This window comes from Bufo gargarizans, chromosome 5 (genome assembly GCF_014858855.1).
Source record: "Bufo gargarizans isolate SCDJY-AF-19 chromosome 5, ASM1485885v1, whole genome shotgun sequence".
In the NCBI taxonomy this organism is placed as follows: Eukaryota; Metazoa; Chordata; class Amphibia; order Anura; family Bufonidae; genus Bufo; species Bufo gargarizans.
In genome coordinates, this window is record NC_058084.1 from 122278921 (window position 1) to 122304506 (window position 25586).

The following is a 25586-nucleotide window of genomic DNA, read 5'->3' on the forward strand; positions in this document are numbered from 1 at the left end:
GTATGCGAGTCAAAAATATGCCCTGAGGCCTGATTCCTCGATCCTTTTATCTATACAAATTCCACAAAGACTATAAGACTGTTTAGATGAAGAGATCTACATTATTGAGTGCACCATGGATAAATAACTCAAAGAAAACATTTTTTCTTTTGTTATTCTCAGTCCCCTGTCTGTCTAGGGTTATTCCCTGTTGCCAGTGGACACAACCGTTCTATCGCACACAAGTACCCTGCAGAACTTACAAAGTTTCCCCCAATTCATTGTATTACTTGGGTGTCTTGGTGTACTCACTATGGACCTGTCATAGTTATCTGCTGCTTCCCCTTGCTAACGCCCAAACAGCATTACAAAGTACACACAGTGTTATTATTTTTCACAAAGTGGCCCTAAAAAAAACTAAAAAATAAATAAATAAACAAGGTCCCATGTTGTAGGCAGGTCCAAAATGACAGAAGGCAGGGATACTATAAGTAGGTGGGGCTAGAAATACTGTAGTACAGCACAAAATACAGCCCCAGCAGAAACAAATACACAGTGCCACAGCATTCAACCGTATCACCATCCTGAGGAAGGCAATACAGTAGAATGTACAATATACTAGCTGAAGGACCCGGCTTCGCACGGGTATATTTAATCTATTTCATTTAATGTTTGTGTGGGTCGTTAAAAGATAACAATTCTATCCACTATAACTGTGACATCTACAGCACCCCGCCCCCAAAACAATGACCTCCACAGCCCCCCAAACCTTAAAACTTACCCCCCCCACAGTGCCCCATACCTTAAAATGGGACCTCCACAGCAGCCCACCCCCTTAACTTTGACCTTAACAGCAGCCTTCCCCTTTAACAGTGACTTTCACAGCATACCACCCCCTTGACAGTGACCTCCACAGGGGCCCGGTCCCTTAACAGTGGCCTTTACTGGATCGGGGGGGGGGGGGTCCTTTTTAACAGCTCACTCTAAGACAGCAGCACTGTACTGTCTGAGTGTGAGCTGCAGGGAGAAAGTCACCCTCCCTCCACTTCTGCAGCTGACAGAAGTTGATTGTTACCTTCATTTTTTCAATCTCCGTCGGCTCAGGAGTGGGAAGGGCGTGGCCAACACCAAAAAATTGTTTCCCCCCATCATTGTGCACTCAAAAGCCCATAATGACAGTAAAAACTACATTTTAGAAACCTTTTTTTTTTTTTTTTAAGGAAAATCTAAAAATTTTACATGGACATATAAATATTGTGACCCTTTGCTACAGCACTTGAAATTTAGCTCTGTGGGGCCTCACATTTCTCTTGATCATCTATGAGATGTTTCTACACATTGAATGGAGTCTACCTGCGGTAACTACATTTGATTGGACAGGATTTGGAAAGACACATCCTGCCTATATAAGGTCTCACAGCAGACTGTATATCAAATACCAAGTCATGAGGAGGGAGAAACTACCTGTAGAGCTCAGTGACAGTGTGGAGGCACAGATCTGGAGAAGGGTAAAAAAAAAAAAACTTTGCATTCCCATGAACACAACGGCCCTCTTAACTCTTAGGCCCCTTTCACACGGGCGGGTTTTCCGCGCGTGTGCAATGCGCGAGGTGAACGCATTGCACCTGCACTGAATCCGGACCCATTCATTTCTATGGGGCTGTGCACTTTTCACGCATCACTTTTGCAGTGATTTTCACGCATCACTTTTGCGTTACGTGAAAATCGCAGCATGTTCTATATTGTGCGTTTTTCACGCAACGCAGGCCCCATAGAAGTGAGGGCTGCGTGAAAATCGCAAGCATCCGCAAGCAAGTGCTGATGCGGTGCGATTTTCATGCTCGGTTGCTAGGAGACCATCGGGATGGGGACCCGATCTTTATTATTTTCCCTTCGTACAATAGGGCTGGAGGGGTTACATTTTTTTTTAACTCACCTTAATCCACTTGTGTGCGCAGCAGGCATCTCTTCTGTCTTCTTCTTTGAAGAATAGGACCTTTGATGACGTCACTACGCTCATCACATGGTCCGTCACACGATCCATTACCATGGTGGTCCGTCACATGATCCATTACCACAGTCAGTTTTTATCACGCACGTGCAAAACGCATTGCACCCGCGCAATAAAAACTGAATAACGGAACGCAATCGCAGTCAAAACTGACTGCTATTGGATACCTACTCGCGCGGGTTTGCCGCAACGCATCCGGACCTTATCCGGACACGCTCGTGTGAAAGAGGCCTTAAATGTAAGAAGTTTGGAACAACCAGGACTCTTCTTATAGCTGGTTGCCCCACCAAACTAAGTAATTGGGGTAGAAGGCCCTTGGTAAGAGAGGTGACCAAGAACCCAATGGTCATTCTGGCTGAGCTCCAAAGATCCTGTGTGCAGATTGGAGAAACTTTCAGAAGGTCAACCATTACTGCAGTGCTCCACCAATCTGGGCTTTATGGCAGAGTGGCCACAAATACGCAGTGATGGTCAATTGGTATTGTTCGCCAGCGAACACATGCAGGCTGCCATCTTGACTCACAAGTCCGGCGATGCACAGGTAAGCCCTTACCTGTGCAGGGAGCCGGTCTGAAATCAAATGCGGTCACCGGGAGCAGGCAGTTCCGAGAACAGCCCGATGAAGGCCCCCGCGGCTGTTCTCGGAACTGCCTGCTCCCGGTGACCACATTTGATTTCAGACCAGCTCCCGACACAGGCACAGGTAAGGGCTTACCTGTGCATCGCCGGACTTGTGAGTCAAAATGGCAGCCCACATGTGTTCGTTGGCGAACAATGCGAACTGACCATCACTGCAAATAAGCCTCTCTTCAGTTAAAGACACATGAAAGCCCAACTGGAGTTTGCAAAATGAACCTAGGACTTTCAGACTTTGAGAATCAAGATTCTCTGATCTGATGAAACCAAGATAAAACCAAGATTAAACTTTTTGGCCTCAATTCTAAGCGTCATGTCTATAGGAAACCAGACACTGCTCAACACCTGCCCAATACCATCCCTACAGTCAAGCATGGTGGTGGCAGCAGCATCATTCTGTGGGGATATTTTTCAGCAGGTGGGACAGGTAGACTGGTCAGGGTTAGCCTTCTTGCATGTGACCGTTGTGTGCATTGGAGACCGCAGTTTGCAGTCCCCAATACACGGGCACTATCCACTTTAATGGGTCCATGATCTGTCCGCACCGGGAAAAAATAGAACAAGTTCTATTTTTTTGCCATGCGGAGGCACGGAGAGAAACCCCACGGAAGCACTACACCGGGCCTCCATTCTTCTGTTTACAGGCCATGGCAGGCAACAACCATGTGCATGAGGCCTTAAGAGAAAGCTGAATGGAACAAAGTACGGAGATGTTCTAAATGAAAACCTGAGACAGACTGCTTGGGACCTCAAACTGGGCTGAAGGTTCACCTACCAACAGGATAATTACCACACCGCCAAAACAACACAGAAGTGGCTTAGGGGAAAGTCTGTGAATGTAACCTCCTAGTGGCCCAGCCAGAGTCCTGACTTAAACCCAATCGAACATCTCTGGAGAGACCTGAAAATGGTTGTCCACCAATGTTCCCCATCCAACCTGACAGAACTTTTATGGATCTGCAGAGAAAAATAGCAGAAAATCCCCCAAATCTAGGTGTGCTAACGTTATGGTATTAAACCCAATAAGACTGGAGGCTGTAATTGCTGCAAAAGGTGCTGCACCTAAGTAAGGAGTACAGGGTCTGAATACTTATGTCAATGCAAGATTTTAGTGTTTCCTTTTCAATAAATGAGAAAAGATTTTTAAATATTCTGTTCTCACTTTCTCATTATGGGGTCCAGAATGATTGAAAAAAGTTAAATTTCAAGTCTGAAGAGTTTCAAAATGCATTGCATATGTACGTAAAGAGAGGGCGATTCTTATATCATTCACCTCATGCTGTCTCTTAATGTTAGTTGATCTTTCAATCTGTAAACTAACCATTTATTTCTTAAAGTTGCAAAATCTGCCTTAAAAACAGCATCTTTAACAAAAGTGGGGGGGGGGGGGGGGGAATACCTCCGCTCAATCAGTGTCTGATGGGGTCTGTATGTCAATGAAGAAGGCTGTACAGTTTTGTACTAAGGCTACTTTCAGACTGGTGTTCGACTTTTCTGACAGGTTGTTCCCCTGCTACCCCGTACTACTGTTTGCACACGTGTGCTGCCAGAAGTCCACCCGGCGATCCGGCCGCAGCACAGCAAAAGATACCGAGAGACGGCCGGACAAAAAACGCAGCATGCAGCTGTTTTTGTCCGGCCACCTCTCGGCACGTTTGCCATGCTGCGGCCGGATCTGCGGACAGTCCCCATTATAGTGAATGGACCTAAACCGATGACCCCCACCGATCAGCTGTTTGAGAAGTCAGCGGCGCTCGGAGTAGTGCCGCGGCCTTCTCCAGCTTTTCCTATGCCATGTGACGACATGTTCATTGGTCACGTGGCCTAGGCGCAGCTCAGCCCCACAGAAGTGAATGAGGCTGTGCTGTGACAGCAGGCAAAGCCGCTACACAACGTACAGCACTGTGCTTGTGAGTACAGAGAAGACCGCGGTGCTCACAGGAGTGCTGATGCCTTCTCAAACAGCTGATCGGCAGGGGTCCCGGGTGTCGGACCACCACCAATCAGATACTGATGACCTATCCAGCGGATAGGCCATCAGTATTAAAGTCTCAGAAAACCCTATTAGGAAAATGTAGTAATAATTCAAACTATATTTGTTGGCATAACACTACTGTCATATATAAAAGATATACATTTGGATATTTTACAGATCAATTTAACAAATTTTTTACTAAATCAAAAGCAAAATTAAGTGTGTCCTCACTTCAGTTCACAAAGCAAAGTTAATATATCCATTGTGCATTCAACTTCACAATCAGGTAAAAAGAGTATCGTAGTACTGTAATTATTCTCCAAGTCCTTTTACTTCCTAAAGATTTATTTTTAAGCATGCTATATTCCAAGCAATAGACTAGACATGTATGACCCACTGCTTAGAAACCAAAGCTAGCAGTTGGCACAGCTTTATCACCGCACTCCTATGATGAGACAACTCATTTGAAATTCACATATTATTTTAATTAAAAATAACATTTCAAATATCTCAAACATGTTATAAAAAAAAATGTCTAGGATTCACATCCCATATAGGGACCTGGGCAGGCAGCAGGGGGCATGCTGTTGGTACTGCCTCATTTCTAGATTTATTCTTACAGTAGTTATTTTTTGATTGTGTATAGCTGTAAATGCTTGTATTTTTTCGGCGGAAGTACAGCTGAATGAATAAACTTTTAATAACTATCTGAAGTCAGGTAAACCTGTTAGCAAGATCATGCAGCCCTGACCACCATGATTAAATGATAGTTCCCACAATGAGCTATGCTTAAAGAGGACCTTTCATGGGTCCAAACATTGTAAACTAACTATCAGAATATGTAGCGCGGCACCTAGGGATCTCACTGCACTTACTATTATTCCTGGGCGCCGCTCTGTTCTCCCGCTGTGGCACCCGGTATGTTCTCCTGCTCTATATGCCAATTGCTAGCATCGGAGCAATAGGGAGGAGACTGCCCTTTTTCTCAATGGGCGCTCCTTCTCCCTGGCTGTAGCGCTGTCCAATCGCAGCGCAGAGTGTTATAGCCAGGGAGAAGGTGAGTTTATTTTTTCCTCCCTGGCTGTGACGCTCTGCGCTTTGATTGGACAGCGCCATTGAGAAAAAGGGCAGTCTCCTCCCCATTGTTCCAATGTTAGCAATTAATCTACAGAGCGGGAGAATATACCAGGGGCCACAGCGGGTGAACGGAGCGGCGCCCAGGAATAATAGTAAGTTCAGTGAGATCCCTGGGCGCCGTGCTACATATCCTGATAAGCGAAAAAACAAGAAAACAGAGCTCATGGTACCGTATGTAAAAATATTATTTTATTGTAACATGATTCAAATATAAATCAATAAGTGATATGCCGTTAAAAAGTGAATGGAAGCAGAAAAAGAACGCCACCCTGGGATAGCACACGTGTCAAATGTAAAAAATTATGATCAATGGAATTAATTATATACGGTACAATGACCAGCCATAGACCAAAAACTGCAGCATGAATAACAGTTGAGTCAGCAATGAAAAGAAAACCTACACGGAAAAAAAATGGAACAGGGTTTGCATGCGAGTGCAGCATAAGCGAAATAGGAGCAAACCTCAATAATGACTAGGTATGAAATAACTTGAATCAAATGCCGTATAGGTAAAAAAGGAAAGCAAAGACTCACCAAAAAAGACTGTGTGCTATATCACCCAGGATGGCACTACCCCAACACGCATTTCGGCGTGCCTTCGTCCGGGGGTCAATATTCTGATAGTTTACAATGTTTAACTTTGGACCCATGAAAGGTCCTCTTTAAGTCTGTCAATTAAGCTGATCCTGGCATATAACACTGGTTGTGACCCAGTATTAAAGCTATATTTTCTCTAAAACGTGTCAGTGCTGCAACTACATCATGCTGCTGCGTTTAGGGCAGCCAACATGTTCCCTTTAAATCTCTAGCAGAGCTGTATCCCTAATAAAACAATCATAGAAAAGGGGAAAAAATTGAAAATATCAACAAAAGACCATACTCTACCAATTGATTGGAGGAAATTCAAGACCATTACTACCCTCTCCAGGAGTGCTCGACCAAAAAAGATCACGCCATGAGCAAGGCATGTAATAGTCCACAAGGTGCAGGACTAAACAATGACAGTGACGTTTAGTCGCAGTTAATGCTGCAGAAGGGGGTCCCACAAAGGTCCCATACTTTTGCCACTCACAGACGTGTTAATTGATCATTTTCCTCGATAGATAAATGACCAAATCTAATATTTTTGACCAACTTATTTGATTTGGTTTTCTTTATCTACTTTTAAGACTTAAGAAAACATGATGCAGTTTAGGTCAAATTTATGTAGAAATATAGGCAATTCTGTAGGGTTCGTAAACGTTCAAACACCAATGCTACGCATACAGTTTAGCTTTATTGCCATGCTCAATCTTTATTAGCTGGTAAGGCCAACAGTTGTTTAGTAAGATCATTGTGAGGATCACATTAGCACAAAACTTTTTAAAAGGCATATTCACACAAAGGAAGACATATGGGGAGTGTCAAATACAGTATACAGCATGAAAACTTAACGGGGTTGTGTCACTTCAGCAAATAGCATTTGTTATGTAGATAAAGTTAATAAAAGCCACTTACTAATGTATTATGATTTTCCATATTGCCTCCTTTGCTGGCTGGATTCATTGTTCCATCACATTATACACGGCTTGCTTCCATTGTTACGACCACCCTGCAGTCCAGCAGCAGTGGCCGAGCTTGCACACTATGGGAAAAAGCACCAGCCTACGTGAGCTCCCACAGTTGCGGCCACCAGAGAGGCCGGTGCTTTTTCCAATAGTGTGCAAGCATGACCAGTACTGATGCATTGCAGGGTGGTCATAACTATGGAAACAAGCAGTGTATAATGTGATGGAAAAAAAAATATAAAGATGAAGCCGGTAAAGGAAGCAATATGGACAATCACAATACATTAGTAAGTGCCTTGTAATAACTTTCTCTACAAGATAAATGCCCCTTGCTGAAGTGAGACAACCCCTTTAAGATAACAAAAAGCTACCCTTTAACACACTACCCTTTTAACAAAAATTACAAGATTGATTAAATGACACTGAATAGGCAAAAGGAGCAAGGAAACATGGTGCTAAAACCATCCAAACATCAAGCGAAAGATGTATTGTATTTATTGTCATTTGCTCAACTGTGTGCATGAAACGTATTCTAACAACCTCATATGCCTACATGTATCCAGATTATAGTAATAAAGACGTGCATAACACTTACTTTCTGGAAAGACGCAATGCAAATGATCCGACAGGTGCATTAAAGAAAAAAGAAAAAAAAAAAAGAAAAAAATTAGTTGGGTTATTTTTCAAATCTACTAACTATAATCTAGTAAGAAAAGCATTCACACTAGGTTATTTTCATAGACAGTAGCTCGTTAGTAGAATGCATACTACAATGTGGACGCAGCACGGACAACCAATGTATCTCCCAGATGTAAGACGGCCTTCTATTATATTGCCAGAATGTATTGCTCATCGCTGATGTACAGTCAGGTCCATAAATATTGGGACATCGACACAATTCTAACATTTTTGGCTCTATACACCACCACAGTGGATACCGATTGGATATCAATGACCTTCTATTGGAAGTGACAATGAGATGCTTGGAAAGATTATTTTTTTTATAGGATTGCCATTCAACCAACTTTACACTGGCATCAGTTACAGGGGTACCATTTAGCACCTATTTACAGGTACCATTTAGCACCCCCCCCCCCCTCCCCAACCCCCAACTGATCAGACCTCTACCAGCTATTCTGTGGATATACACGGCTGCATTTTTCAGATCTGACTTGTCACATGTCCTACTCCACACTGATGAGGGGCAACACCCCGAAACAGCTGTTTGTGGATGGATAACTAGCTTAGGTCTTCCCCGGTCATATCCTTAAAGGGGTTCTGCACTTTTATTTAACTGATGATCTATCCTCTGGATAGATAATCAGCTTCTGATCGGCGGGGGTCCGACACCCAGGACCCCCGCCGATCAGCTGTTTGAGAAGGCAGCGTCGCTCCAGCAGCGCCGCGGCCTTCTCACTGTTTACCGCCGGCCCACTGACGTCACGACTAGTATCAACTAGCGTGGGCGCGGCTAAGCTCCATTCAAGTGAACAGAGCTTAGCCCCACCCACGCTAGTTGATACTAGTCGTGACGTCAGTGGGCCAACGGCCCGGCGGAAAACAGTGAGAAGGCTGCGGCGCTGCTGGAGCACCGCTGCCTTCTCAAACAGCTGATCGACGGGGGTCCTGGGTGTCAGACCCCCGCCGATCAGAGGATAGATCATCAGTTAAATGAAAGTGCAGAACCCCTTTAAGGCTTGTAAAAGAGCGGGATCTTGACATAGGGGCCACTTAATATGGTGGATCTGGTGATCTTTATAATGGGGACACCTGTTTGCTTGCTTTTCCTTCCTTTGAGGGATATCTGGCTTTCACGGTGTTGAAGACCCATAACTAGGATTCCATGGTTATGTTGCATACCAGGGAGCTTTGCACTTTGGATTGCTGTGTTGAGACTCCTAAATGAGGCTCCAGTGTTTTTTGTAGCTGGTCTCCCCAAGATTATTTATTTGAGATGTAACTTTGTGTGGGAATAACTTTTTTAGTGATTCAGAGAAGGTTTTTTCGAAATGCTGCACTGTATGTTAGTGGTCAATTTTGGTTGATAAATTTCCTTTTTATTAGGATGTTTTCTAGGCACCATTATAGGTTTGCAGAGGCCGTGATCTATTAAGAGAAAAAAATAAAAAAAATACCCCATTTAGGAAGTACCGGTAATACCCCTCAAAGAATTCATTAAGAAGCACAGTAAGAGTTTGGACCCCTTTTGTTTCACAAACATTTTAGCATTGAGCAGTGAAGACGAAAATCATTTATTTTTTTTTTTTATTTCCACAAGAGGTAATAACAGGACAAAAAAAAAATAATTCTTCCAATTATGGAACTAAGCCATATGTGGTTGTAAACTGTGGTTCGGGGACTCAAAAGGGTGGAAACCTTGTTTGGCTTTCGAAGGGCAAATTTTGCTTGAATGGTTTTCGGGCACCGTGCCACATTTGCAGACTCCCTGAGGTACCAGTACAGTGTAAATTTCTGAGAAGTGGCCCTATTTTGGAAACACCCCTCAAGGTGTTTAGGAAGGGATGAACTGGGCATTTTGATCCCACAGGTGTTCCAGAAATGAATCCAATGCAGAACGACATGGTATTCATCTAGTGGACATGGACCATGGACATGGTATTCATCTAGTAGGGATCTAATCTGCAGGAGTTTTGTTTGGGGTTTTACTGGTATTTCAATTTATAAAGCGGGGGTTATATGAAAGATGTACCAAATAAGTCAATAAATAATAATGTTTTTTTTGTTTTGTTTTTTAGGAGGGGGGAGTTTGAGAAGAAAATTCTGCCATTTTTGTGTTCATCATGCAATACAACAATTGTACTTTATTCTGCAGGGCAATACCACATTAACAGTTTTATTTCACATGCTAAAGAACACTTTTTTAAAAAAAATATCTTTTACTTAAATTTGGAAACAAGAAAAAAAAAAAAAAAAAAAAGAAGAGCGATCTGCATCTACATAAGAATCTGGACACAGATTACATGACACATTCTCTAAGAGCTATAACATTTTTAGTTTTTGTTAGACTGGTGGCCCGTGTCTGTCACTGTCCTGCTTCCCCGGGCAGGCGCCATCTCTCTATTCACCCGGTGTGTATTGGGACTAGCGCTTAGTGAACTTCTGCTCAGCACTACAAGGGTTAATCCTTCCCTCTTGTTCCCTGTCCAGCTGCTGACTAAGGTGCTGATCAGCCTTGCTGGGCTGTGGTTTCTAGTGTCTAGTGTCTAGTAACCAGCGAAGGTATAATCTCGTCTAACTAGCCATGTACCGTACCTTGCCTGACTACTGATTCTGCTCCTTGCTGCCTGCCCTGTAATTGCTTGTTATCTGGATTACACACATACTGAGCCTGCCTCGACCCTGGAATTGCTATGTGGAATACGCACATACTCAGCCTGCCCTGATCTTGGACTCAGTTCAGACCGCCCCTAATGCCTGATCCCTTGGTGCTTCGCACAGGTGTCTGACCCTTGTGGGTCAGCTGCAAAAGGTAGCAGCAGCCTGTGTGGTTTCTTGCAGCGAAGTCCATATCCCCGTAGATGGGTTAAAGAGATATGCCAGGACAACGCCCTTAGGTTCAGCCCAAAGTCAAGCTAGTTAGCTGGCACAGTGGTTCCACCCCCATTGTCCGTTGCAGTTTTACGATGGAGCTGTGTGAGGACTTATTGTTTGCAGGAGGAGTTTTAGTTTACTTCAGACTATTTGACGACTCTTAATTCTGTTTTGTAGAAAGCAAATGAAAAAAAAAATAAAACTTGAAAATTTGGCTCTATCATTAAGGGTGGGTTCACATCAGCGTCATGGATTCCGTTTTGGCTTTCCGTTATAACATGGTTATAATGGAAAATAACGGAATCCAAAAGACGGAAGTAAAAAATGAAGCCTTTAAGAGGTATTCCGTTTTGATCAGTCATGTGGTTATAGTACAGAAAAGCACAGCAAGCTACACTTTTCTATACAGCGTATATAAAAAAGAGTGAACGGTGGGTGCTATTTTGCCATTTCAGGCCCATAGGGTTCTGTGGACCCATCTGGCTAAAGCCTCAGATGCTTTTAAGGTGCATACACCAAATGCGATTTGGACATAGCCTTTCACTTACGGTCTATATTTACCGGCCGGGGGGTGGATTAGGACATTGTGCAAATATGTCGGCTATTATCTAATTGCCATCAGATCGCTTATGTATAAACTGGTCTTCCCTCGCACATTCCCACAACAGTTCCAAGAATGCCTGGAACGATACAGTTGCTAATTAAAGCCGAGAAGATGTGTTTTGCTCCCCCTTTAGGGCATTAATAATTGACTTTCTATTGCTTGTATTAACGTTAGAGCGCTGCGCACACAATATAACCGTTCTGGCGATTCGGATTTCACATCTAGGAATAACACCTCTGCTCTCTAGTACTCTAAATACCCTGCACAGCTCCGAGGATGAATTCCTGACAATGGGATTCGGATTGTTACACTTCTTGGCTATAAAACTAGCTAATTATAACGGTGCAGGTCCTGGAGTATTCTCACAACCGCAAGTCATAGCAGATCATGAGTTGTATTAAAATTTATAGATACAGAAAAGAAGTCCCTGCACAGCAGGAGTTTATAGCAGATGATCCATCATTATCAATATGCCACTAATTTTACTGACATTTACATTATCCCCCGTGGATCTCTGCTGCCGATTCTAGTAAACTAACTTGTAAACTCTTCAAAAACACATCTGTGGAGGAGTTAAAGGAAACGCGTCGCCGAGTTTTTTTTCTGCCAGTTAAATCCAGATACTGACACCCATCTTCTTTCCTAATCTGTTTTAATTTTCGTATTGTAGAATTTTTTTTAAATTCTATTTCCTTAACATGATTATGGGGGGGGGGGGGGGGGTCCAACTTGCCTGAGGAAAGCATTTAAACGATTGCTACACGGGCCATAGACACAGTGGGCTGAAGGGGGTGAATCCTGTGATGTCTGTACACAGAGGCGATGTAATGATAAGCAATATCTGCAGTAAAATGGCCTGGACAGACCACGAAGTGGCGCCTATTATCAGGATTAGTGGCCAGTGCAACAACTGCAGGATTTTATGGAGTTTGCAAAAAAAAAAAAATCTTTAACCCCTTAGTGACCCCCATACGTGTTTTCACGGCTCACTACGCGGCCTTGGGCTGGCTGCTGCTTTTTTACGGCGGCCCAGTCTAAGCACTGCACAGGTCTTACATGAGAGCCACGGCCCTGCTCTAACAGCCCGGACCAGCAGGAGTGCCGATGCGGGCTGTTTAACACTTTACATGCCACAGGCAATGGCGCCCACCACATGTAAAGTGCTGACAGAGGGGACGGACTCCCTCTGCCTCCCATCGGCACCCCGCAAATGCGATCGTGGGGTGCGGTTCTGTGTGAAGGCTGCCTGGGGTCTGATGTAGGCGCACGCCGTCCAGAGGTGCCTCTCCACAATTATACTAAGGCCGTGACACAAGGTCTAGTGTTGACCGAAACGTTGGTCAGTAAATTTGTATTCACCTTCTGGACGAATGCCGAAAAGGATCAACTAATAATAAATAAATAAATAAATAAATAAATAAAAAGTATATTTTATATACCAGCAACTGAGTGCCGTGGTCTATCTTCTATTTTATGAACGGTAAAAATTACCACTAAGCACCACCCGCACAAAAAGAAGAGGTGTGCCGTAAAATTTATAATGTAAAAACGCAGTGGCAGTAATGCTGTTTTTCCCATATCCCTCCCAGAAAGAGTTAATAAAAGTTAATCAAAAAGTTATGTGTACCCCAAAATGGCGCCTCATAAAGCTATATAGACGGAAAAATAAAAAAGGTATAGCTCTTGGAACGCGACGATGAAAAAAGGAAGAAAAACACTTTGTCAGTAAGGCCCAAACAGGCTGGTCACTAAGGGGCTAAAAATGTGTTTAACATGTAAACGTCATTTAAACAATAGGTCATTTTCTGATGACACGAAGACAATGCAAAGCATGCCATTTCTTTTCAATGTATATTTTTAGTTAGGCAAACCTGAAGATTCTGCAGGTTCTTTAAATAACTGAAGACTCATTCACCAGTTTTAAAGTGGTTGTTCACCCCCAAGGGCCTTTAAGACCGCCCCTTATGCCTGATGCCTTATGCCCCTAAATAAGACATTTTAATGGGGAAAATACAGGATTTTTTGTTTTTGTTTCATTTAATCAGTGAAATTTTAGACCAACTACGGGACTTGATTGTTCGATTACTTGACGTGTTAAGCCTCATGCAGTGGAACACGGTCCGTGAGATACCGGACTGGCAGTGCAGGAGTGCACGGCGTCATAGCAACTAATGAAGCTGTGCGATTTGTGCCACCGCCACAATACAGTAATACACTCGTATTACAGTACAGTAGCAACGGCACGAAACGCACGGCGTCAGAGCAACCAATGACTTTGTGCGCTCCTGCAATGCCAGTCCAGCATCTGACGGACTGTGTTCCACGGACGTCTGCATGAGGCTTTATGCAGTACACTGCAAAACTTCTGTACCTTTAGGGACTAATAGACGAACAAAGATAGCAGACCAGGGGGCTTAGCATTCATTAGGCTTTCAGTTCCCATGGCAACACATCTGCCTCCCATGCCAGCATTGTGGGGGCACTTATAAGGGTGAACGTTTCTGTGTGTAGACTCTGATCAATACTGGTTAATGGCTGGGATCGGAATTAGCTCCAATCCTGGCTCTTATAACAGGGTGTATGTTACAGCTTACACTAGCATGTTACAGCATGAGCTCAGCTCCTAAACCTGCACCATAAGGGCATTCTATATCTATGGCATTTCATGTTCACACATTTCCGTCTGCAAAATATTATATATACATATACACACACATATATGTACTCTGAGTGGAAATGGCCTAATGGGAGTCTCCACACGCAATGCAAACCAGACATTTATGGACCATTCCTGTTTGATCTGAATATTCCTTTAAAGAAGAACTCCCGCAAAAATTGTTATTCTCTGACCTGCTAGAAAGGTACATGATGTAATCTGCAGTAAATTTAATCTTCTTACCAGTGTCCGTATTTGTGAGTTATCCCCTCCCTTCTGATCCTCAGCTGTGTCATGTGACCAGCAACCACACTTTCCATATAACACCACATCTTATGTGTGGACAGCAAGCCAGTTTCTCTATGTATTCCTATGGGAGCCTCAATGTCAGTCTCATATGAATGAATAGAGAAGTGACTGACCTCCTGTCCTCTGTTAGTTAAAGATCAGAGAGTTGGTCACATGACACAGGATCAGAAGGGAGGGGATAACTCACAAATACAGGATGTTTTCATCCACGCACGGGGAGAAGCTGCTGTGGTGGCAGGGTGAGCCAGGTAAGTATATTCAGTGTGAGGGCCCCGGGCATATGGGAGAGCTTTTTTTAGTCGTGGATAACCCCTTTAAGCACAATGGCCACATTTGCATTATTTAAAGCTTGTCAATTCCTTTTTCAAAGTAACAAAAAACTATGGGATGTGTACTATGGGATGAAAAGTTAATGTATTTTTCATGAATTACATCTACTGTTATGATCTGCCTTTTGCATTAAACATTTAATAGAAGACCTGTCGTTACTGTGGCAATCATGGAGTTTTATTTTTGTAACAGGCTCACTGGTCTAAAATGCAGTGCGCTCGGAAAGTCTTCAGACCCTTTCCTTTTTTTACATTTTGTTACGTGGCATCCTTGAACTAAAAAGAAAAGAAAGAAAAAAAAAAAAAAAGTTTTCCCCATCAATCTGCAATCAATACCCCATAATGAGAAACTAAAAATAGAATTTGAGAAATGCTCGCTAATTTCTAAAAAAGGAAAAAAGAAAAATTCACATAGACAAGTACTCAGAACCTTAGCTATGACACTTGAAATTTAGTTCTGGGGGGGCTCCCATTTCTCTTGATTATCTTTACGATATTTCTACAACTTGTTTGGACTTCACCACATTCATTGGACATGATTTGGAAAGTCACAGCCCTATCTATAGAACGTCACACAGCTGGCAATGTGCATCAGCGCAAAAACCAAGCCATGAGCAGGAAATGGACTGCCTGTAGAGATCTGAGACAGAATTGTGTAGAAGCACAGATCTGGAGAAGAGGGCAAAACATTTCTGCTGCACTGAAAGCGCCCAGGAGCACAGTGACCTCCAAAATTCTTAAATGGAAGAAGTTTGGAATAACCAGGAATCTCCCTAGTGCTGGTCACCCTGCCAAACTAAGTAATCAGGAGAGAAGTGCCTTAGTAAGAGAGGTGGCCAAGAACCCAATGATCATTATGGCTGAGCTCCAAAAATTCTGTGTGCAGATGGGAGAAACTTCCGGAAGGTCAACCACTACAGCACTCCACCAATCTGGGCTTTATGGCAGAGTGACCAGAAAGAAGCCTCTCCACAGAAAAAGACAAACAAATGTTTGCAAAAAAGCACCTAAAGGACTCTCAGGCTGTGAGAAACAAGATTCTCTGGTCTGATGAAACCAAGATTGAACTTTCTGGCCTCAATTCTAAGTACCATGTTTGGAGGAGACCAGGCCCTGCCCAATACCATCCCTACAGTAAAGCATGGTGGTGGCAACATCATGCTGTGGGAGTGTTTTTCTGAAGCTGGCACAGGGAGACTGGTCAGGGTTGAGGGAAAGCTGAATGGAGCAAAGAACAGAGACATTCTTCCTTAAAACCTGATCCAGCGTGCTCTGGTCCACAAACTGGGCCAAAGGTTTAGCTTCCAAAAAGACAATGACCCTAAGCACACAGCCAGGATAACACAGGATTGGCTTATGGACAACTCTGTGAATGTCCTTGAGTGGCCCAGCCAGAGCCCTGAATTGAACCCAATCAAACATCTCTGGAGAGACCTTAAAAAGGCTGTCCATCGATGGTCCCCATCCAACCTGACAGAGCTTGAGAGTATCTGCAGAAAAGAAGGGCAGAAAGTTGTGGCATCATATCCAAGAAGACTAGAGGCTGTAATGGCTGCCAAGGGTGCTTCAACTAAGTACTGACTAAAGGGTCTGAATACTTATGTCAGTGCAAGATTTTATTTTTTCAATAAATTAGCAAAGATTTTGAACACTCTGCTTTCACTTTCATTATAGGGTACTGAATGCAGAATGATGAGGGGGGGGGAAACAATTTTATTTTATTTTTTATTTTAGCACAAGGCCGCATAACAAAAAAAAAAAAAAAGTGAGAGTCTGAAGACTTTCTAAATACTCTGGATAACACCATCAACGGTCTCTAGTTCAAGAGGTACACTCCTCAAAAATATGAATTTACACACACAGAAGGAGTGCAACCACATCAATTTTCAGGGATTAAAACAACAATATTTTATTTATAACATGGTAAAAGAAACATGTATTCAAAGTACATAAATATGTGTACACGGGGACAAATCACAGATATAAATCACCTATTCCACAGACCCATAGCACTAATTATGCCGAGACCAGCCCCCATGCTTTATACTCTCCGGAAAACTCCCGGCCAATTGGATCATGCTGGGGGGATCTGGATCAAGGCAAACCGTTTAATTGCACGCATGCTATCTATGTAAAACTATGCCTTACTTATTCGGCTCTAATCTACAGATTTAAAAAAAGCCGAAAAGGTGCACTATATAGCGATGTTACATACCAAATGCAGGGGCTGCGGGCAAGGTGAAATTACTCCTCAACGCGCGTTTCGCGTATCGTTTGCTTCCTCAGGAGGAGTTGGAAATCAAGGGACAGAGAACAAATTAAAAAGCGGCCGCTCACCAATCAAGCGCTAGGCTTACGATCATGTGGTGCATCACATGACCCCCACGTCACTACGACGGCGCATGGCCAATCAGCGTCTGCCGCGTCAACTGGCTTCCGCCCTTCCCCTGAGGCCGATAGAGGAGAGGGCGGTCAATCTGATCGCCATCGCCCCCACCCAACCTACACTAGAGAGAAAGGGCCAAAGCGGACCGGCAGACCGAACGGCCATGCGCACATGTGACAGGTACCAATCGCGCACTGAGGATCTCCCAAGATCTTTTTTTATATTCTTATGAATATATATTTTTTTAAAAACAATATACTGCTATGATGTGACATCTGGCCAGTGGATGCTTATGAGGTCCTTAATATTGCAGACATCATTATATTTTAAAGAAAAAAGTGCTAGTGCCTATTGTGCTCAGAACCATAAAAGAATTCGCATCATTATATATATTTTTTCACATGGTTTTTAGTTCATAACTCGAAAAAGGACTAATTTGTATTGTAAGATAAAGTGCAGGTGCATATTATATTCTAACCCATGGAGAACGAATTCATACCATGAGACAAAGTGCAAGTGCGTATTAATCTTAAACCATGAAAAATTCATATCAATACATGCTGATGATTAATAACTCAAATAACAGATATCAAATATCCCATACAATTATTGGTACATTTCAGAATTATAGTACCTGAATTAATAGAACAGACAAAATAAACGAATAATGAGTTTAACGTGTTAATAATATCTACCCACATATAATTAGTGCCTAATGGTAATGATGTGTATATTACTAAAACTCCTAAAAATAATATATAACTGTGCATATTTGAACATACATAATAAAAAATGCTGCAAATTTAATAAATATATAAAAACGGGATCTCCATCTACGGCCAAATTCATTGGGACCTAATTCATTGGATGAAATATCAAGATCCAAATAATGCGCGGGATCACGGCACACATCAATGTTCATGGTGAGTCGGCAAACTAGAAGAATATACGGTATATGAGACAACAATCAACATACATTTATACAAATCGTGTGACAACAACACATTTTAAAAAGAAAAGAAATGGGTAAAAAAATCCCATATCCGCCCCTAAAATGAAGTCCCTGTTCAAAGGAAGGAGCCGAAGCCAAAACTTTCGTTTAATCCCCTGGGGGTCAGAGTTTTTAATCTAAAAATCCATCTTGTCTCAATCTGGGCTAAGATTTTACTGTAATTGCCCCCTCTAATCCCCAGGTGTATTTTATCAATCCCTCTAAACCTCAGTCCGGTTGGATTACATGAGTGATGAATTTTAAAATGTTTAGGAAGGGTTTTCAGATCATTCAGATCTACAGTCTCTTTAGCTTTTTCAATGTCCCGCACATGTTCTCTTACTCTTTTGCGGAACTCCCTTGTGGTCAGACCAATGTAGATTTTATTACATGGGCAAGTCGCGTAATAAATAATACCAGTGGTCATGCAGGAAATATATTCTCTGATATCGTAAGTTTTGATTTTATCGGAATCCATAAACTGAGTTGACCTATCGATGTTGGCGCATGCTTTGCAGGCGCCACATGGATAGGACCCCTTAATCAAGGTATAATCATTTGTTTTTCGCCCTGGTATATAATGGCTGCGTACTATTGTATCTTTTAAATTTCTAGAACGTCTTGCCGTTAAAAGGGGTTTCTCTGAAATGCATTTACTCAGTTTAGCATCCGTCTTAAGAATATTCCAATGCTTGTTTAGAATTTCATATAGGTATTTCCACTGGTTATTGTAGTTTGTAATGAACCTTGTATCCTGAATAATAGTAGTAGATGCCATCTTATCAGTTTTTTTCTCCTCATTGGGACATAATAATTGTTCTCTTTTACGTCCCTTCGCTAATTGGATGCCCTTTTTAATTTGTCTGTCTAGATTGAGACAAGATGGATTTTTAGATTAAAAACTCTGACCCCCAGGGGATTAAACGAAAGTTTTGGCTTCGGCTCCTTCCTTTGAACAGGGACTTCATTTTAGGGGCGGATATGGGATTTTTTTACCCATTTCTTTTCTTTTTAAAATGTGTTGTTGTCACACGATTTGTATAAATGTATGTTGATTGTTGTCTCATATACCGTATATTCTTCTAGTTTGCCGACTCACCATGAACATTGATGTGTGCCGTGATCCCGCGCATTATTTGGATCTTGATATTTCATCCAATGAATTAGGTCCCAATGAATTTGGCCGTAGATGGAGATCCCGTTTTTATATATTTATTAAATTTGCAGCATTTTTTATTATGTATGTTCAAATATGCACAGTTATATATTATTTTTAGGAGTTTTAGTAATATACACATCATTACCATTAGGCACTAATTATATGTGGGTAGATATTATTAACACGTTAAACTCATTATTCGTTTATTTTGTCTGTTCTATTAATTCAGGTACTATAATTCTGAAATGTACCAATAATTGTATGGGATATTTGATATCTGTTATTTGAGTTATTAATCATCAGTATGTATTGATATGAATTTTTCATGGTTTAAGATTAATACGCACTTGCACTTTGTCTCATGGTATGAATTCGTTCTCCATGGGTTAGAATATAATATGCACCTGCACTTTATCTTACAATACAAATTAGTCCTTTTTCGAGTTATGAACTAAAAACCATGTGAAAAAATATATATAATGATGCGAATTCTTTTATGGTTCTGAGCACAATAGGCACTAGCACTTTTTTCTTTAAAATATAATGATGTCTGCAATATTAAGGACCTCATAAGCATCCACTGGCCAGATGTCACATCATAGCAGTATATTGTTTTTAAAAAAAATATATATTCATAAGAATATAAAAAAAGATCTTGGGAGATCCTCAGTGCGCGATTGGTACCTGTCACATGTGCGCATGGCCGTTCGGTCTGCCGGTCCGCTTTGGCCCTTTCTCTCTAGTGTAGGTTGGGTGGGGGCGATGGCGATCAGATTGACCGCCCTCTCCTCTATCGGCCTCAGGGGAAGGGCGGAAGCCAGTTGACGCGGCAGACGCTGATTGGCCATGCGCCGTCGTAGTGACGTGGGGGTCATGTGATGCACCACATGATCGTAAGCCTAGCGCTTGATTGGTGAGCGGCCGCTTTTTAATTTGTTCTCTGTCCCTTGATTTCCAACTCCTCCTGAGGAAGCAAACGATACGCGAAACGCGCGTTGAGGAGTAATTTCACCTTGCCCGCAGCCCCTGCATTTGGTATGTAACATCGCTATATAGTGCACCTTTTCGGCTTTTTTAAAATCTGTAGATTAGAGCCGAATAAGTAAGGCATAGTTTTACATAGATAGCATGCGTGCAATTAAACGGTTTGCCTTGATCCAGATCCCCCCAGCATGATCCAATTGGCCGGGAGTTTTCCGGAGAGTATAAAGCATGGGGGCTGGTCTCGGCATAATTAGTGCTATGGGTCTGTGGAATAGGTGATTTATATCTGTGATTTGTCCCCGTGTACACATATTTATGTACTTTGAATACATGTTTCTTTTACCATGTTATAAATAAAATATTGTTGTTTTAATCCCTGAAAATTGATGTGGTTGCACTCCTTCTGTGTGTGTAAATAAATACTCTGGATGTTGACAAAGATGAAAGATTGTCTACATATGAACAATTAACAATTAAAACCTACGGTATATTTTATAAAGTGCCCTTTTGAAGTTTCCAAAGTCATCATCATAAACGCCTAGAGGTACGGTGGCGTTGTTGGGCTTGGATTCCTCATGTGCCGTTGTTTAGTCATTCTCTTTGTCCAGCTACCATTAATAACGCACTATGCTAATTTCCTGCGAGCATGTAACATGAGCTGACAAGAACAAGCAACATGTGCAGTTGTACAAACATTCTTCTGATGTGCTGCACATCGTTAGAACAGCACAGCGTCCTGATGTCCATGGCAGCCGCCCAACTTTTCTGCTCTGATAAAATTCTGGAGTCACACAATATACGCTTAAAGGGAATCCGTTATCAGTTTTATGGTGTCCTTACTAAGGCAAACATAAACTAGTGGCAGAACCCGTTAGCGAAATGCTGGCTCGCTTTCTTTAGTGGACCCAGCTGGTTTGCCAAAATCGAACAGCTTGACCGCATGCAGATGAGCCCAGAATATTCATGAGCTCCTGGTTTGCTCTGCCCCCTGCTTATTCAGTTGGAAAAGGAGAACTGTCAGGGGGTGGAGAAAGTCAAGAGTTTGCAAATATCAGGACTCACTGGCATGTGCTGGACCTGTTAGAACCAGCAACATGAAACTGGTGACAGATTCCCTTTAACCCAGCTAAGAGAAAATAACAATGCAGCGCTCACCTGGTTTCTTTTAACCCTTCTTTCTGGATGACTTCCAAGATCTGCTTTGCGGTCATCGGTGAATTGGGATGCTTTTCTAAAGCCTGGAAAGAAAGAAAGAAAGAAAGAAAGAAAGACTTTTTAAAAAATATATAAATTATACATTGTCATTTAGGTAAGATCTGTCAAGAGAACTTAAAATCTTACAGTAAGGAAAAAAAAAAAAGTCTAACATTAAAGAGGTTCTCCAGTCAGTTTCTACCCAAAGTACCAAACACTACACATTTTTGCCCCAAATACCTGCTTTTCATGTCAGCACTTTCCTTACCCCTTTATCGGCCTCACTGCATCCTGGCAGGATGTTTACAAGCAGAACTTCCTGTTTTCCTCAGCTTCCTGCTGGGATTTCTAACCAGTCCAAGCATGCTGTGCTCTGTAATATTTCTTTGGGCTTTAACCACTTGCCACACTTTTCTCTCTGCAGTATCCATGTCCTCTATACTTCCCCTCTCCATGTTAGCTAGGCAGAGCAAGTCCTGTGAAACATTACAGAGCAAAACACAAAGCCATTTGCTGCAGCGACAAAGGAGGTTCTCCCTCCTCACATTGACCTTGGACACTACAAGGCGCTGCTTTTTTTAATTTAATTTTTATTTATACTGCCCTCACTTGTTTACACTTTAGATGGTAGTTGATTATATTGTGCTTTCTTACATGTGATTTGTCTATATCATTATGTACATGGAAGTCTGTGCCTACTGGTTGTTATACCTGTGCCTTGTAGGGGTTCCTTATTGTCCCCTATTATCAAGGCAAATACTTCCTGAAATAGAGCAAAGGCTACTTTCACATTAACGTTTTTTGCGGCTCCGTCATGGATCTGCAAAAACGCTTCACGTTACTATAATACAACCGCATGCATCAGTCATGAATGGATCCAGTTGCATTATGTCTTCTATAGCCATGACAGATCAGCCATGAACACCATTGAAAGTCAATGGGGGACGAATCGGTTTTCTATTGTGTCAGAGAAAACGGATCCGTCCCCTTTGACTTACATTGTGTGCCAGGACGGATCCGACTTGCATTTTGCTGCATTCCATTTAGTTCAGTTTTGTCCCCATTGACAATGAATGGGGACAAAACTGAAGCGTTTTCTTCCACTATTGAGGAAGGACCAGTGTTACTTCACACCGTCTTACATACAGTACCCCCTAGGGTTCCCTAGCTGAGGGTGCGCCTGTGTGAGTTATTAAATTATTATATGGTATTGTAGCTCATCTCCGTTGAAGAAAATGTGGAACACCATACAAAGCCCATGAACAGACCTCATACACAGTCCTTTAAATACAATGCTACCTGTCTCTATAGTAGAAGTTTAAAACCTGCCTCACTTTGCCTTGTTACACCAGGAGCACAATGCATCTGCTTCCAACACTTCTGCAAGACAAGTATCAAACAGCCATCAACTTTGAGGAGAACGAAGAATGTATCTTGGGGTATAAAAATGGTGAAGGCTTCAAATTCCTCATCAGAAGCGCTTACAGGGGTTTTATCATCTCAGATGATGATATCCCTAGGATATGCCACCAATGTCAGCTAGGTGTGGATCCCACAGTTGGGACCAGCACATATCTTCAGAACCGGCCCCTTTAAGTGAAGGAGAGCGCACCACACGTGCTATGTGCTCTCCGTTTATTTCTATGGGAGTTCTGAAAATAGGGAGTGAGTGCGATCGGCTAATTTTGGAAGTCTCAAAGAAATGTATGGGGAGTGCACCATGGAAGCGCGGCCACCGCTCCACTCCACTATCAAACCGCTGGAAATAGCCAAGACAGCATTTGGCTCTTTTTGGAACTCCCATAGAAATGAATGGAGGGTGGCCGCGCACGCATGGCTGTCCTCTGTTAACTTCGGGGGTCACTTTCTGGAGATATAGAATACCTATCTGACGTTGGCGGTATATCCTAGTGATATGTCTACAATGACTGAGGTGAGACAACCCCTTTTAAGCTATTTCTTAGTACTGACGACAGTATTATTTCTCACTGCTGTGGCTTTTTAGAGTTAGGCTACTTTCACACTCACGTTTTGGCTTTCCGTTTGTGAGATCCGTTCAGGACTCTCACAGGCGGTCCAAAACGGATCAGTTTTGCCCTAATGCATTCTGAATGGATAAGGATCCACTCAGAATGCATCAGTCTACCTCCGATCCGTCTCCATTCCGCTCTGGAGGTGGACACCAAAACGCTGCTTGCAGCGTTTTAGTGTCCCCCTGACGATACCGTGGCAAACGGATCCGTCCTGACACACAATGTAAGTCAATGGGGACAGATCAGTTTTCACTGACACAATAGAAAACGGATCCGTCCCCCATTGACTTTGGTGTACAAGACGGATCCGTCTTGGCTATGTTACAGATAATACAAACGGATCCGCTCTGAACGGATGCAGACGGTTGAATTATCTGAACGGATCCGTCTGTGCAGATCCATGACGGATCCACACCAAACGAGAGTGTGAAAGTAGCCTTATATCCATCCAGATAATCAAAATACCTTTGAGCCTGATAACAGTACTTGTCTAGAAGATGGCAGCTTTATTGTCTGTTCTACCCTCCCAACGGTTACTGTTGGCTTACTTCAAATGCAACTACCATTATAGGTTAAAGATTTGTTATATAATCAAATGATCTTGGATTTCAGAAGTAAGAAATAGACAAAAAAAAACAGACACACACAGTGGTAACACGGGCCGCACGGTGGACCAGTGGTTAGCACTGGTGCCTTGCAGTTCATGGGTTCAAAACTGAATAAGGGCAAACGTATGGAGTTTGATATATCGATAGGGAATGTAGATTGTGAGATCCAATGGAGATAGCAATTCTGTAAAGCGCTGTGGAATAGGTCAGCACGATAAGCAAAGGAAATAAATACCGGTATATGAAAATAGACGACCAGACAAACTGCTAATTTGCTAATATGTACTTTTTGTCTGCATAGTAATTAAAGGCTATAGACACCTTTGGAGGCAATCTTTTTTTATTATTATTGCATTGCACTCATTTTGAGTTAAAAATAATTTATTCAATTGTTCTTAAAAAATTTCAACCGCTTTTTCTGTACAGTGTTGAGATTCTCTAATAGCTAACTGACGGCTCATGCTAAGTCTTTTCTCTGAATCCTAACAGCACATAAACACTCAATATGTCTCCTCATAGACTGTAAGCTCTTGAGAGCAGGACCTTCACTCCTAGTGTTTTTATTGTATATTAGCCTGCAATTCTGAAATGTCTATTCTGATTTGTACACGGACCCTCTGAAGTGTAAAGCGCTGCACAATATGGTGGTTCTATAGAAATAAAGATTACTATGTTTATAGCTCAATTCTTACCAAAACTGATAGGAATATGGCTTAAATAAGTGTTTATGAGCTGTCAGGAATTCAGCGATAGGGACTTAAAGGGGTTGTCCGGGTTCAGAGCTGAATCCGCACATACCCACAATTTCATCCAGGAAGCTCCCCCCCCCCCCCCCGATATGAGCATGCTCTCCTTTGCCCTGCACCGAATCATGCAGGGAAAGGGCATTTTATAGAATTCTGGTGATAAACCGGGGTCTTCAAAAGCCCTGGCCCTGCACAGGATCGCATGAAATGCTCCCTTGCTCATATCAGGGAGCTGCCTTGGGTATGTCCGGGTTCAGCTCTGAACCAAAGTGAAAGTCAGACGCACACAGATAGGCTAAAACTTAACCCTTTATGACAAAAACTGCTGAAAACTTTTAATGAAGAACAATTGAGAAAAATGATTTTTAGCCCAAATTCGCAAAAACGCAATCATAAAAAAAATTGCCCCAAAAGGTGTTCAAAGCCTTTAAAGGTGAAACACTGACTGACTGCATGCAGTTCTGCCCCTCAATACACAGCCAGCGACTGTCGGCATTATATAATACACCCTTACAGCGAGCGCCTCTCAGTCAGGAGGACATGAATCACTGATTGCATGGATCGTTATTATTTGTAGCGTTAAGCAGGAGAAATAACCCACTGGCTGACATCTTTAGTGATAACAGATGATTGCACAACAAATTGAACAATGGGGAATCCTCACTTTCTCAAGCATTTTAAGATTCCGGCTTGTAATCATGGAAGAAGAACCTTCATTGTCTAGGCTACGTTCACATTACATTAAGAGCC

At 42.4% G+C, this 25586-nt stretch overlaps 1 protein-coding gene across 2 annotated transcripts in view; it reads right to left on the reverse strand.

Annotated features, from left to right (window-relative positions):
- The window catches only part of ASXL3 (ASXL transcriptional regulator 3), a 158010-nt gene that overhangs the window by 100886 nt on the left and 31538 nt on the right, over positions 1-25586 (reverse strand). The window contains exons 2-3 of one of the 2 annotated variants that reach the window (XM_044293281.1): positions 21411-21493; positions 16517-16519 (exon numbers count right to left, since the gene is read on the reverse strand). In XM_044293281.1, coding sequence (XP_044149216.1) covers positions 16517-16519; positions 21411-21493 — 86 coding nt within the window. The remainder of the gene's footprint in view (positions 1-16516; positions 16520-21410; positions 21494-25586) is intronic. The other variant, XM_044293282.1, reaches the window with a different exon arrangement.